The 16,391-nt window shown below is 44.8% G+C and overlaps 1 protein-coding gene across 1 annotated transcript in view; it reads right to left on the minus strand.

The window, feature by feature from the left end:
* NYX (nyctalopin) overlaps window positions 1-14,985 on the minus strand; it is a 19,528-nt gene extending 4,543 nt beyond the window's left edge. The window contains exons 1-2 of the mRNA XM_059385402.1: window positions 14,936-14,985; window positions 14,513-14,590 (exon numbers count right to left, since the gene is read on the minus strand). Of these exons, the coding sequence (XP_059241385.1) occupies window positions 14,513-14,549 (37 nt within the window). The 5' untranslated portion in view covers window positions 14,550-14,590; window positions 14,936-14,985. The remainder of the gene's footprint in view (window positions 1-14,512; window positions 14,591-14,935) is intronic.
* Window positions 14,986-16,391: the final 1,406 nt, after the last annotated feature.

The raw sequence follows: 16,391 nt of genomic DNA on the forward strand, positions 1-16,391 counted from the left end.
CTGAGCCGAAGGCAGCTGCTTAACCAACTGAGCCACCCAGGCGTCCCCTTATTGGACCTTTTAAATGAGTTGGGATTTGGGGGCGCCTGGGTGGCTCAGTGGGTTAAAGCCTCTGCTTTCCGCTGCAAGCACAGGCAGGCAGAGTGGAAGGCAGAGTCAGAGGGAGAAGCAGGCTCCCTGCGGAGCAAGGAGCCCGATGTGGGACTCGATCCCAGGACGCTGGGATCATGACCTGAGCCGAAGGCAGCTGCTTAACCAACTGAGCCACCCAGGCGTCCCTATTGTGTCCTTTTTAAAAAGATTTTATTTATTTCTTTGACAGAGATCACAAGTAGGCAGAGAGGCAGGCAGAGAGAGAGAGGAGGAAGTGGGCCCCCTGCTTAGCAGAGAACCCGATGTGGGGCTCGATCCCAGGACCCTAGGATCATGACCTGAGCTGAAGGCAGAGGCTCAACCCACTGAGTCACCCAGGCACCGCTTGTGTGTCGTTTTTATCTTAAATGTTGAACCATGTGGATGTATTCCCTATTTCAGAAAATAGATTAACATTTATTTTGAACTTGAAACATTCAAGATGTTGTCACTATTAGAGATCTATTTTCAACCTTTGAAACTTTAAGAGCCATTAGGAATTACTAATTTACTGGATTACTTAGTGAAATTCAAATGAAATCAAGTAAATTCTCAGAACAGACAACCAAAATCCAGTATGGGTTTACCCAATATGAAGACTAAGTATATGTCTAATGGTTCAGAAAAGTAGGGCACTAAAACAAAATTTTTTAAAAAATAATAACATATTTGGGTGAGTTCTTCTTGCAGTAATGCTACAGGAGCTTGTACCAGACTAACATTCCTGCTGATAGCTAGTGTAAACTGAAAAAAATACTTAAACAAAAAAATCTTTGAAGACACGAGAGAGCAACTTAAATAGGCAACCAGAGTAGATACAACCCTTAAAAGAAGAGAAGCTGGGGCATGGTGGTTCAGGCGGTTAAACATCCAACTCTTGATTTCTTGGTTTTGGCTCAGGTCATGATCTCAGGATCTTGAGATCAAACCCCCAGGTCGTGCTCCAAGCTGGGCATGGAGTCTGCTTAAGATTCTCAATCTCCCTCTCTCTCTGCCCCTCCCCCTCCCCCTCCTTCCCTCTTTAAAACAAATTAATTTTTAAAAATGAGAGGCAAACTAGGTGAAGACATATTTATCTGACTTTTCCTCTTATACCTAAATAACACTGTATGTTAACTCTACTGGAATTTTAAAAAATAATTATAAAAATGAAAATGAAAAGAAAACTGCCTTTTCCTCTTAGGTCATTTTTTTTTTAAGATTTTATTTATTCTTTTTACAGACAGAGATCACAAGCAGGCAGAGAAGCAGAGAGAGAGAAAGGAGGACGCAGGCTCCCTGCTGAGCAGAAAGCCTGATACAAGGCTCGATCCCATGACCCTGGGATCATGAGCTGAGCTAAAGGCAGAGGCTTTAACCCACTGAGCCACCCAGGCGCCCCGTCTTAGGGCATTTTCAAGTCCATGCTGCAGATAGGGAGTACAGTTCAAGCAGAAAGCAAGAGTCTTATCAGGCTGATGCATTAGAAGTCAGAGTATTACAGCTGCCACAGTGTCTGGAAATTGAAGAGGGAAAACACGGAAAAGAAGGAGCCACAAAACTGGCATACAGACTCCCCTCAGATCTTTGTTTGAGTCCTAACATGCATATATGTGGAGTGACTCCAAGGAGCCAAGAAGTGAAGGCCAAAAGCACTAACCAAAGATTTCAACAATTTCCCAGTAATGGGAGACAGATTAAAAGTTCAAGGTCTACCAAGTTAGAAGGACTTATAAAATACCTCAGGCTTTCTATGGAAATCCCAGAAGGCCACACCTTAGCAGTAAAGACCATTTCCCAGGACAAAGGACAAAACTGCACTAGGCCTACCCTAACAAAACCTAAAAGTAAGCCTCCCCAGTATCAAGGTGACCTGCCAGTCAGTACTTTCAGTGAATGCCATGCAAAATTCAACACTCCTCAAAGGAAGATATAGAATCTAGATTTCCTTGTAACTACTACTTGTATACAAATAATACTAGATATGTGAAGCAGCAAAACATGACACTTGTCAAAAGGGAAAAAAAGTAGTTAACAGAGGCAGACCCAAAGACTGCCCAGATGTTGGAATTACCAAACAAGGATTAATTATAAATATGCTAAGAAATTTCCAGGAGAAGATGGATATAATGGGTGAAGACATGGAAAATTTGAATCTTAGAAGAGATAGTGAAACTAACAATGAGCCCAATGGAAATCTTAGTGCTGAAACAACAATATAATATTTGAAAATTTATTTTTTTTAAAGATTTATTTATTTCAGAGAGCATGGCTGGGGAAGGAGAGAGAGAGAAAAGAAAGAATCCTCCAGCAGACTCCCTACAGAGCATGGAGCCTGATGCGGGGCTCAATCCTAGGACACTGAGATCATGACCTGAGCCGAAATCACAAGTTGGACATCCAACCAACTGAGCCACCCAGGCACACCACAATATTTGAAATTTTTAAAAACTGATTGAATAAGAAAAACAGATTGGGCACAGCAGAAAAAAAAAGATTTCATGAACTTGAAGAGAGGTCAACAGAAATTACAGAAGCACAGAAGAAAAAAAAAAGACTGGAAAAAATATGATTGGAACTTCAATGACCTGTGGGATAATATCAAGCAATTAGACGAACATGCATGTATTTGGAGTTTAAAAGTACAGAAGAAAGAGAATACAGCAGAAAAATAATTGACAATTTCTAAAATTTGATTAAAACCAAGAAGCCCAGCAAACCCCAAGTAACATCACATACACATACACACACAAATATACTTCTAGACTCATCATAGTCAAATTGCTGAAAACCAAAGATAGAAAATTCTTTAAAGCGTCCAAAGAAAAAAGACATTACGTAGAGTACACAACAATAAGAACGATGACTGACCCACAGAGGCTATAAGACAAAAATATATATCTTTAAAAAATTTTTTTAAGTAAACTCTATGCCCAATGTGGGGCTTGAACTCATAATCCCAAGATCAAGAGCCCCATGCTCTACCAAGTGAGCAGCCAGGTGCACCCTGAAATTGCATCTTTTAAAGTGCTGGAAAAGGGGTGCGTGGCTGGCTCAGTCAGTGAAGCGTCCAACTCTTGATTTTGGCTCAGGTCATGATCTCAGGGTCCTGAGATCAAGCCCCAAGAAGGGCTCCATGCTCTGTGTGGAGTCTACTTCTCCCTCTCCCTCTGCTCTTTCTTTCTTTCTCTCTCTCTCTCTCTCTCTCTCTCTCTCTCTCAAGTAAATAAATAAGTAAATAAATAAAATATTTTTAAAAAAATAAAGGGGCACCTGGGTGGCTCAGTGGGTTAAAGCCTCTGCCTTCAGCTCAGGTCATAATCCCAGGGCCCTGGGATTGAGCCCCGCATCGGGCTCTCTGCTCAGCAGGGAGCCTGCTTCCCCCTCTCTCTCTGCCAGCCTCTCTGCCTGCTTATGATCTCTGTCAAATAAATAAATAAAATCTTAAGAAAAAGAAAAAGAAAATTCATCCCTAACAGATCTTCCGCACAAGAAACAAAGATGTTCTTTAGCCTGAAGGGAAGTATGGAATGAAGAGTAATGGAAATGGCCAATAATGTCACAAAAAGACTTTTTTCTCACCTTAATTGCTTAACAGGTAACTGATTATTTAAAGTCAAAAGAGCAATGCACTGTGGAGTTTATAACATTTGTAAATGACAAATACGACTAGAGCATAAAGCATAAGAAGGGAAGTAAAACTGAATTGTACTCTTGTAAGGATCTTACATTATAGATGAAGCAGTATAAGATTAATTCAAGGAAGACCACAATAAATTAAAGATGCATATTGCAATCCCTAGAAAATAAAAAAGAACCTTGGCCCCCATCTCACACTATACACAAAAACTTATTTTAGGTGGACCACAGACCTAAATGTAAAAGCTAAGACTATAAAGCTTCTTGAAGACAATATAAAAGAGTATCTTTTGTGACCTAATGGTAAGGTAGGTCTTCTTAGAACCAAAAAGAAAAAAAAAAACATAAAAGAGGAAAATAATAACTTGGACTTTACCAAAATAAAAGAAATCTGCTCTTTGAAAGACACTGTTAAGAGAATGAAAAGCAGGGTTTCTGGGTGATGCAGATGGTTAAGCATCTGACTCTTTATTTCAGCTCAGGTCAGGATCTCAGGGTCCTGGGATCAAGACCCACGTTGAGCCCTGCATTGAGCCCTGCATTGGGCTCCACACTCAGAGAATCCTGCTTCAGGATTCTCCCTTCCCCCTGCCCCTCACTAGGTCGAGTTTGCGCGTGCTCTCTCTCTAAAATCAATCAATCAATCATTTAAAAAAACGGGGGGGAATGGAAAGACGGGCCACAGACTGGGAGAAAATAGCTATATATTGTCTCTGTATATATAGCTCATAAAAGACTTGTATCCAAAATATATAAAGAACTCTCAAAACTCAGTGATAAGGAAACAGATAACCCAATTAATAAATGGGCAAAATATGTGAAGAAACACTTGACCAAAAAAAGATACACAAAAGGCAAACATGAAAATATGGTCAACATCCTTAGTTATTAGGGAAATGCATCCTACTAGAATGACTAAAATTATAAAGATCAACATACCAAGTGTTGAAGAGCATATGGAATAACTGGGACCCTCTTACAAGATTGGCGGGAGTATAAAGTGGTACCACCACATTGGAAACAATGTGGCGCTTCCTTTAAAATCAAACATACACCTACCTTATGATTCATCCATTCTACTCCTAGGGAAATAAAAGCATATGTCCATACAAAACACTTGGGCACGAGGCGCCAGTGTGGCTCAGTGGATTAAGCTTCTGCCTTCAGCTCAGGTCATGGCCTCAGGGTCCTGGGATCCAGCCCCGCATTGGGCTCTCTGCTTCCCACCCGCCACCGCCTGCCTCTCTGCCTACTTGTGATCTCTCTCTCTCTCTGCCAAATAAATAAGTTAATAAATAACTTTTTTTAAAAAAGACTTGGACATGACTGTTCACAGCTGCTTTATTCATAGTTACACAGAACTGGAAACAACATTAACACCCACCAAGTCTGAACAGGTAAACAAATTATCATGTAGCTACACAACTGAATACTACTGGGTGATAAAAAGAAATGGATGAATCTCAAGATAATCCTGCTGAGTAAAAGAAGCCAAACAAACAAACAAAAATACATAGGATCTGATTCCATGTACGTGAACATTACTCTGTAGTAACAGAAAAATCAGTGGTCAGCCCAGGATGGGTGGGGAAGCAGAGAGGGACATGGAAGGAGGAACCTTACAGGGGCATTGGAGGTAATGGATATGTCCATTATATATCCATTACCTCTACCTTGGAGGTAATGGATATGTCATTTATCTTGATTGCGCTGATGGTTTCACAAGGGTACACTTCAAATATGTTCGGTTTGTTAAACATCAATTATATTTCAAGAAGTTGGTTTTTTTTTTAAGATTATTTGAGAGAGAGAGCACAAGAGAGCATGAGCGAGTGTGTGGGGGAGGGCAGAGGAAGAGAGAAATTTAAGCAGACTCCATGCTGAGTGCTGAGTCTGTCACAGAGTCTCATGTGGAGCCCCACACAGAGCCTGACATGGGGCTCGATCTCATGACCCTGAGATCATGACCTGGGCTGAAACTAAGAGCGAGACATTTAATTAACTGCAGCACCCAGGTGCCCTAATAAAGCAGCTTAAAAAAAAAAGATATCAAGGAAAGTAATACAGTGTATACATATATACACATATATATACCATATATGTATATGACTTGTATTACATAATATAAAAACAACTACAAACAAATAATGAAAAGACAACTAAATAAAAATGGTTAAAAGACTTGAGACACTTCATGAAAGAATATATTAAGTAGTCACTAGGGAAGTGCCAATTAAAACAATGAGATTTCCTTATATACCCACTAGAATGGCGACAATTCAAAAGACTGACAACCCCAAATGCTGGCAAGGACATAGACCAACTGGATTCTCACATGGTTGGCAGGAGTGGAAAATAGTTCGGGAACTCTGCAAAGCTTTGGCAGTGTCTATTAAAGCTAAACATATGCCTACCCTATGACTCAGCAATTCCACTCCTAAGTATTTACCCAAGAGAAAGAAAAGAAAGGTCCACATGAAGACTGTACAAGAATGCTCACAGTGGCTTATTCAGAACAGATAAAAATTGGAAACTACCCAACAGTAGAGAAAGAAAAAGGAACAAACCATTGATACAAACAACAAAAACATTATGCTGAGCCACAGAAACTTGACACAAAAGGGTACATACTATAAGATTATACTTCTATGCAGTCCCAGAACAGAGCCGTTGGCAGGGGGGCTCTGAGAGCTCAACAGAGTAAGGCCTGCAGATGAACTCAGTCCCAAAAGACAGCAAATATCTGTAAGACGTAGTTTGGGAATGTTATCTGGGTGATAGGAGCATGTATCATAGAGTTCAAATTAATCAGATTTTGTGGGTTTCTTTTTAATTAGCGTTTGCTCAAAGCTAAGCTTGCTACCTTTTTCTCATTTTATATGACAATCTGCAAGGTAAGTATTATTCTCTTCTCATGAAAGAGGAAACTGAGGTTCAAAGTGGTTAAATGACATCAACCTTTGGTTTTTGTCTTTCCATTATGCTGTACTCTTCCCCACCAGACACACCCAAAGAGCTTCTGTCTCTTTAACTATAAACTGAAGGGCCCGCACTTCCTGCCCTTTAGGGGCCCTTCTGGCTCTCATTTTCCCGGTTGGGCAGCAGCTGTTGCCAACCACCACCTCTAAGAAAAAGTACCAGAACCCCGTGGGTCTCTGCCACCTCCTCCCAGACACAGCTGTTTGGACTGGGGATAAACATTTGACCTAAGCAGAGCCAATCAGATTCATTCAACAGCCCCTGCCCCCTCCCCACCAACTGGCTGTGAACATGGACTGGGCAGTGAAATGGTGGGCATCACCAGTACAATACTGGGGCTAGGTTTGTTACCAGAGCCACGTGCCAGTCAGAGTTACAAGGGAGCAGGAGTCCAGGGCAAGGTGAGGAAGCTGGTGTGCGGACAGAGGACAAAACCCCAATGTGAGAATCACAGAGATGGAGATAAGGAAGAGCGGGAAGTTGCTAGCCAGCTCGCTGGTTCCCAGAAGGCTCGCTAGTTGATAGCTGTTTCTATGACGTTTCCTCATTTCCATTTTATAAACCTATTCAAACCATCTATGTGGACAAGTGGATTTCTGTTCCTTGTGACCAAACCATCTCTGATAGTAGAGAATGTTTGATACTTTTTCTGGCTACCCGGCACCTTTTAAGTACTCTTTCTACATTTAGGGAATTTTCTACATTATAAGTCCTTCTCCTCAAGATAGAAGCCAGAAACTCTCTTTCCCAACGTCCCTTACAGTTAGGGCCGAGGCATGTGACCTAGTTTTGCCAATTGGACACCCAAAGGGACACTTGGATTCAGAAGTAAGTGCAAGGCAGAAACCATTTTCTGGCCAGGATGACGGCAGAGGTATCTGGATTTTCGGGCTCTTGGGGTATTATTTCTGGGACCCAGTGCCCAGCATGATGCCCATGAGCTGCCAGATGGGTCCACCAGTGGTGGTGGCCTCAGGGCCTTTGCTGGAGCTGTCCGGCTCCCTGGCTCAGGCATTGCTCTGGGCAGTGGGCCCCAACCAGGAAAACTGGGAATACCTCACATTCCTGAATAACCCTTTCTTGGCTTCAACAGTACCTTAAGTAGGTGCTGTGGTTTACAACAAGAATCTAAAACATGATCAGAGGTGAAACAGGTCCCCTTAATATCTGCACCATCTCCTCCTTCTGGCCCCTTCCTCCCCCACAAAGAACCTTGTGAACATTCCACCTTGAAAGAAAAAGCTACTCAAATTCAGGACCAGGCGGTGCCCCTCAACCAAAAGGAAGCTCCTTGCTATTCACTGGCACAATAAATAGAATATAGAATCAAAATTTGTTGAGGCCATCCCTGATTTTTCCAAATGCAAATGAAAAGGGGCCTCTCCTGTCATCAGCAGTGATCGTTCCAGAAACAAATCTCCTCGGCTGTCCAGGGCCAAGTTCCACTGGGATCCCTTGGCCAGAAAAACATTTACCGAATTAAAATAAAGATCACAGTTTGTGAGAGGTGAAAGTCAAACTCCCCGGCAGTTGCTGAGCAATTTCTGTTCGCACACCAGTATTTTTGAGAAGGATCCATGTGGAAATCTGAAAAGGTTTCAGACTTTCCCAGTCTGACGTTGGGAGAGGAAGATGGGAAAATCAGCCAACCTGGCCCGGTCTCAGGACTGGCCGCTGCTCAGCCAGGCTCTGTCATAGCTCAGGGTTACGAATACAGGGCTTTCCAGAGCATTCAATCTGGAAGCACTCATCCTGAGGGCACGGCCTCTCTCATTCTCTCATAAACTCTGATGACACTGCCTTTCATCCCTGCCTTCTCACACTGCTCTCTTGAGCGTTTTGTTTTGCTTTAACCTCAGCCAAGGTTTCCGAATCTCAGTTCCCTCATCTGTAACAGGCAGACCCTTATGAGGAACGGATGAGTTGTAAAGCTCAAAACAGCTGTGAAAGCATGGGATAAAGCTAACAGCAAGCTCCACGGGGCACTGTTGCCACAGGATTAAATCTCACCAAGAGACTAGTACTTCAAGGACCACATGGAGATCTGCCCCCAAAGTGGAAAGCAAGACACGAAGTATGAGACTAGTGAAGTTACAACAAGTAGACTGCAAGGAAGAGTCTAGAATGGTTCTCTGCCTGGGCTGCACATTAGAATCACCAGGTGGACCAACTTTATTAAAATGGGATTTATTGGGCACCTGGGTGGCTCAGGGGGTTAAAGCCTCTGCCTTCAGCTCAAGTCATGATCCCAGAGTCCTGGGATCGAGCCCCTCGTCGGGCTTTCTGTTCAGGAGGGAGCCTGCTTCTCTGCCTACTTGTGATCTCTGTCAAATAAACAAATAAAAATCTTTAAAAAATAAAAAATGGGATTTATCCACATGGTATAAAATGTTACAAGGTGTAACCTAGAATTACCATACGCCCCAGCAATTCCACTCCTTAGGTATATACCCAAAGGAATTGAAAGCAGGTGTTCTAATAAATACTTGGGCATGAAAGTTCATAGCAGCGTTATTCACAATAGCCCAAAGAGGGAAACAAATGTCCATCAACAGATGAATGGATAAACAAAATGTGGTCTGTCCACACCATGAAATATTATTCTGCCATAAAAAGGAATGAAGTAGCGATACACACTAAATGTGGATGAACCTCAGAAACGTTATGCTGGGGGTGCCTGGGTGGCACGGTCGGTTAAGCATCCAACTCGGCTCAGGTCGTGATCTCAGGGTTATGAGATCGACCCCCATTGCCCTCCGAGCTCAGCATGGAGTATGCTTGATATTCTCTCCCTCTCCCTCTGCCCCGCCCCCCCGTGCTTTCTCTCTCAAATAAATAAATAAATCTAACAAACAAACATTAGGCTAGGGGAAGGCAGCCAGACACACAGGCCACATACTGTAGGATTCCATTTACATGAAATGCCCAGAAGAGGCAAAGCCGTAGAGACAGAAAGTAGGTTAGTGTCTGCCAGGGGCTGGGAGTAGTAAGAATGCGGAGTGACTGCCTAATAGGTAGAGGGTTTCCTTTCGGGGTGATGCAAATGCCTTGGAAATAGAGGTGATGGTTGCACAACATTGTGAATGTGCTCAATGCTGCCAAACTGTACACTTCAAAATGGTTCATGGTTTGGGGCACCTGGGTGGCTCAGTCAGTTAAGCGTCCAACTCTTAGCTCAGGTCTTGATGTCATGTTTGGAGCCTACACTAAAAAAAAAAAATAAAGTATTTAAAATGGTTTATGATTAAGGCAGCTGGGTGGCTCAGTCAGTTAAGTGTCCCAACTCCTGATTTCTTGATTTTGGCTCAGGGCATGATCTGGGGGTCCTGAGATCGAGCGCGCACATTGGGTTCCATGCTGGGCATGGAGTCTGCATAAGTCTCTCTCTCTCTCTTTCTGCCTCTCCTCTCCCCTCACCATGCATGCAGGTGCACTTTCTCTCTCCCTCTTTCTCTCTTTCTCTCATAAAGAAAATGGTTCATGGTTAATTTTATGTTGTGTGAATTTTACTTCAATAAAAAAATAATAATAATAGTGAATGTTACAAGGTGTCCAGAATCTAGGCAAATACAGAAAAGGGTCCCTGCTTTTGTGTTCGGGTCTGATGTGTTGACCACCTCCGCACTGCAGGGAGGCAGGGAAGGCTGGGTTCAGATGCCCCATAGAATGAGATCTTAATGTAGACCAGCTGAGGAATTTCTCCTTCAGAGGCCCTCCGATTTTCAGATGTGTGCTTTTCCCCTTGAGGTCTGCTGAGGAGACCAGTTATTCATGGAGTTTCCAACCACAGACTGAGTTTTAAGTGTTTCTTCATCCTCATTGTTTTCAAAGAACTTGTGCCTCACGAAACCAAAATAGCAAGGGAAAATATGGTCATTTTCTGCTTTCAGCAAAATCTCTTCAGCCACTTTGGCTCTGGAAGTCATTCTCTTCCCACTCCCTGCAAATGCTGTCCGGGTTGCTCCTCAGGCCAAGACCCAGTGCTGGATTTTCAAAACAAAATGGGTTGGGGGAAATGGAGAGGCAGTGGGGGAGACCATCCCATGGCCTCTGACATCACGGTAATCCCGGAACTTCCTTCTCATGCCACAAACATACCTTTTGTGACAGTAAAGACAGAGAGGATCCTGGATTCACCCCTCAGCTTTGCTGACTAATGTGCGTCATGGGGGATGGAGAAACTGGTGTGTCTCAGGAAGGGTGTTCTGCTGATAGCCTCACAGGCCCTGCGAATCCTATGGTAGAGAGCTGTCCCATAGGAGGAGTAGAACACAAGGCCCCAGGAAGGCCTCCGGGCCTAAATATTGATAATCGCCCCAAAATGAAACAAGTGCTCTACTTGTTTCAGTGGGGGGAATGAATGATGAACAAACTAGTAGCCCCCATTCAAGGAGTACTACTCTACAATCAAAGCCAACGAGCTACTTATCCATGCAACGACACCGATGAATGGCGCACGCATACTGCCCTTCACTGCACAGCACCTGAGTCTCATTAATAAAGGATGTGTTCTCTTTGGGGTGCAGGCGCTCTCTCCCTACAGACTTCCTTTTCTCTTTTAAGTCAAGTTGATGAAGGTATAATTTACCTCAATGGAAATGTACTCATTTTAAGTGTATAACAAATGCAACACATCTGTGTAAGCTCCGCTCTACACGGGATTTAGAACATTCAGACCATTCAGAAAGTTTCCTCGGGTCCCATTGACAGCAGTCCTCTCCCCATCCGCAGCTCCAGACAACCACTGATCCACTTTCTGAACTGTAGATTCGTTTTGCCTATTCTAGAACTTCATATAAATGGAATCGAATGGTTTTTTTCAGTCAGCATGATGTTTGTGAAATGCATCTGTGTTGTCTGAATGTCACTTGCTCCTTCATTTTTTTAAAGATTTATTTATTTAATTGAGAGAGACAGAGAGATCTCAGGGAGCAGCAGAGAGAGAGGGAAAGAGAAACCTTCACAGACTCCTTGCTGAACGTGCAGCCAGACGCGGGACTCGATCCCATGGCCCTGACATCATGACCTGAACCCAAACCAAGAGTTGAACCCTCAACCAACTGAGCCACCCAGGGGCCCCGGTGGTTCATTTTTACTGCTGGACAATATTCCACCGTGTGGATGTACCCCAATTTGTGTGTTCAGTCACCTGTGAATGGGCATTTGGTTTGTTTTCCAGTTTTCACCTGTGGTGACTAAGGCTGACGGAAGGATTTGTGGGTGAGTCTTGCTGCGGACATGTGTTTTCAGTTAGCATTTACCTAGGAGAGGAATTGCTGGGTCAGATGGCAAGTATCTCAGTTGCTTCACATCCACACCAACACTTGCTATGTCTTTTTAACTCTAGCCATCCTAGTGGGTGTGAAGTGGTATCTCCTTGTGGGTTTCATTTGCATCTCCCTGATGACTAATAAGGTTGAGTATCTTTTCATGTACTTGCTAGTCATCTGTATATCTTCTTTGATGAAAGAGCTATTCAAAATGTGCTGCCCATATTTTAAAGATGGGTTCTCTTAGGGGGCACCTGGCTGGCTCAGTTGGGAAAGCATGTGACTCGATCTTGGGGTCGTGAATTTGAGCCCCACATTGGGCATAGGGGTTAATCATTTTTAAAAAAATTGTAATGGGTTGTCTTATTATTCAGTTTGAAGAGTTTCTGAACTAGATACAGATATTTTTAGGCGCAAGGCCTCTATCAGGTACCGTAATGGTTCTCATCTGGGCGGCTTCACCCATTTAACAAATCTTTACAAGCACCTACAATGTCTTAGATTCTAGAGACAGCAAGGTGAATAAAACAGAAACCCGGGCCCTTGTTAGAGACTTGTGGTTTAGAGCAAGCCCTGGGTGAGGAACCCTGTAAAGCAAGGAATTGGGATATTACGCTGTGAACAGCAGGAAGACCCCAAAGGGGCTGCCATAGTGGAGAGGGGAGGGGCGGGAAGGGGAGGAGCAGAGAAGGGAAGGGAAGGGGAGGGGAGGGGAGGGGAGGGGAGGCACTTCCAGTGAACCCTCCTATCCAGAGAATTTCTGTTCCGCTTTTGTCCCAGATTTGCCCTGCCGTGAGCCACTTCTGATTCCCCCACGACCTTGTTTTGTCAGGCTCATTTAATCATTTTTTTTTTCTCTAGCTAAGGAGGTACAACCCTATCCCTGCCTGCTTCTCGGGAACATGTCGTTCATAATCCTGTGACTTGTAGTCAGAGTAATACTGTCTGTGCTGCTGAGTGTGTTTTAAATTAAAGCGCCAGGGGATGTGGAGACGGTCATTAATTTTAAGTGCATCTATTGTTAGCAAATGATGTCACTGCTAAGCTCTCCAACTTGTCACAAGAAGTCTGGATGTATTTCGGGTTTCTGCGGCAGCAAGAACAGCTCCCGTTTTGCCATGCGCAGGCTAGGAATACTGTCTGCATTCTGTCAGGGATGGGAGAGCTTTGGGTACACACTGAAAATCATGCTGGCTCAGAGAACCAAACATTCTGTCCCAATGAGTCAATCAAACTTCATATCCTTTCTAGGTAGAAGATATGGCAAGGAGCTGGCTGTTCGTAATTATATGTCAACCTCTATCCTTTGGAGGCTCCTCGGTGTAGAAAGTCATGTCCTGCTTATCACAGTGTTCCCTGCACCTTGTTCCAATTCTGTTTCTCATTTATGTATTAGATCTTCCATAAAAGAATGCAAGCTTCTCAAGGACAAAAGCTGTCCAATTATACCCCTCATAATATCCCTGGAGTGTACTGTTGGAATAAAGGGTAAGAAGATTCTATTACTACCATTTTGGAATTATCTGGCAAAATTTTCTCTGCCAGCACTGCACACAGACGTCTATCACATGGGTACTTATCACCTCAAAGAATTACATTCACCCAAGGGCCAGAAAAACAGATTCTTTGTGTAGAATTCTTTACTGCAGAATTTACCAAGGGATTTTTTTTTCCACCTGGGCCATCTTGGCTTTGAGCAGGTGGGTCTGCAGAGGTGTGGCAAAAAAATTCTGTGAGGAGTCTTCTTGTTATATTAAAACCCACGTAACAATAGGACCAAAAACCTTGGGGAAGAATGTTTCAACATCCATAATCACACAATTCCCACCTGATATTTTCATTTTTTTCTTCTTCCTTTAGGAAGATGGCTTAAGGGATTTTTTTTATACTAAATAAGCTTAAAGTAATATGACCACTGTAGTTCTTGGTGATTACACCAATGAAGTTGTATCGGAAATTAGAATAAGAAAATGATGGGGCGCCTGGGTGGCTCAGTCATGAGGCATCTGCCTTGGGCTCAGGTCATGGTCCCAGGGTCCTGGGATTGAGCCCGGAGTGGGGCTCCCTGCTCAGCAGGAAGCCTGCTTCTCCCTTTCCTGCTCATCCTGCTTGTGTTCCCTCTCTTGCTGTCTCTCCCTCTCTCAAATCAATAAAATCTTTTTAGAAATTAAAAAAAAAAAAAAAGAACTCATATCTGAAATTAGAATAAGAAAATTGCCAAAAGGTTATTTCATATATTTGGCTCAGGAATTCTGTTTTTCAACAAACAAACAAGCAAACTAAACCCCCCACCTGTTCTGTTTTATCTCATTCTCCATTCCCTCCCCCCTGATCACAGTTCTGTACATGGTGTCCATGTACGGCTTTCATGGAAGCCACTTGAAGACCAAGCTCCTTGGGTAGAAGCCCTGTGGTTTCCATGCATCTTCTAGAATCTTCTATGGGCTCTCCAACCCCTGCTCCCACTGGCATCTATCTGCTGGGGGTCAGAAGGAAGGGGCCTTGGAACTCACCATGCAGTAGCAGGACCAGCATCCCGTGGTCTTTCATGCACCCGGTGGCTTAGAACCACCCAGCTGTGGACTCCCTACCTGAAGGGAGACAGCACAGGTCACCGAGCGCCCAGGAGGGGTCCCTGGAGAACGGGGACACACAGGCCCCTCCCCACACCTGTGCACTTCCTCCTGAATGCCCTGCCTTTGCCCTCTTCTTCACACTCACTTCTCCCCCATGTTAAGAGAAACCAGTAACAACAGCCCACCAGAAGCTCCCCCCACCCCCAATTGACAGCTTGGCTCTGTTTGGAAACCCTTCATCAGACTAGAACCCTGACAGCAACACAGATGGACTCACTGACAACCCAGCAAGCAAATGGACAGAGAGGAGACCTCTGCTGAGAAGCATTCATGAATAGTCAGTCCCCAAATGTCGCTTACTGTCCTGGGGGTCTGCCTGGTCCTGCTCCTCCTCCAAGGCGCCCTTCGGCTCCCCAAGCCCATCCATCTCCTAAGTCTGGCAGCCACAGACCTAAAAAATGGTCCAGCAGAGAACTAATGGGGAGTGGAGGTGGGGAGGGGGAGATGGTGAGCAGGAGTCGAGGAGAAATACTTGCTTGTGCAGGTTCGAGTGCTTATGTTTCTTTCTCCAGATTTAATGGCAGGAAAATCCTGTATCAGATGAGGATTAACAGAGATGAAAGAATTTGTCTGCCTTTCGAATCACCAAAGCCCGGGACAGATTTTGCTGACACACCAATCGGCTTTATCTCCAGGCCTTGGCCTCTCCATCTGCCTGGCCCCTTTCTCTCCTTAAACCAACCCCCACAGATCCCACCTCCTGCCCTGACCCCAGCCCCAGCCCCCAAGCAATATGTAGCCAGAAACTGGCTTCCTGCGGCTGCCAAACAGCATTATCAGCATTTTCAACAAAGACACTGTTATATAACCTGGAGAGGTGGGGAAGGGACAGAGCTCTCCATTTTCACCAGATTCCCATGGGTGTGGGGGCTGGTTTAGGGGAGCGGAGGGGGCAGTTTGGGTGCCCCCCACATTCTTCTGGCCCCAGCAAGCTTGGCTGTAGGATCCGGCCCTCTGCTCTGCTGGGACTGACCTGCCAGGTACCCAGGGCTTAGAACCACCCAAGGGGAGACAGCCCACATCCTGGATGGCCTGACCTGGGTATGCTGGCGTCGATGGATGGAAGCCTGGAGTTCCCTTCCCACAACCGGGGCTCGGGGTGCAAATCTAGACGTCCGCCGCTGCCGTGCCTGGAGAATTTTGGTTTTCTTGCACTTGGGCCTTGTAAACCAATATAAGGCTGAACTCGCTATAACCTCTGCTGGGAAGGAAAGCATCCTGGCAATGGGGTAGAAATGGGTGCATGGCCTTACAAAGGAAACCACTGCCCAGGCTGGAAGGCGGCTGGAACAGCGAGTCCGCACCTACAGTCCTTGCGCGCGGCTTACTGGACCCACCTCGCCTTCAGTCCTCTCCATGCTCTTGGGCCAAGGACCTGTCCTGAGGAAGACCTGGGCTGTCGCTCTGGGCCAAGGACCTCCCTGAGGAAGACCTTCTCTACCTAGGAAATCAGACATTTCTCCCAGATGCAAAGTCAGGAGCGGTCAGAGACCCTCTGTGGGGAAAGGAAAGGACCCAACCGCCAGGCCAGCTAGCACCACGGTCTACAGCTGGAGAACAGGCCACCTTGCTATCAGAAACTTTGATCCCAAGGGTCCCAAGGGGTTAAAAGCAAGAGGGTGGGGGTGGCCACAGGAAGTGCCACCAAGAACGAGAACTTCTCTGTACGGTATACCCTCAGGGAGAAACTTCAAAGATCGAGGTAGTCTGGCCCCCAGCCACACCCCCTGCACTCCTGCTGAGGATGTTGCAATGC

Source organism: Mustela nigripes, chromosome X (assembly GCF_022355385.1).
Source record: "Mustela nigripes isolate SB6536 chromosome X, MUSNIG.SB6536, whole genome shotgun sequence".
In the NCBI taxonomy this organism is placed as follows: domain Eukaryota; kingdom Metazoa; phylum Chordata; class Mammalia; order Carnivora; family Mustelidae; genus Mustela; species Mustela nigripes.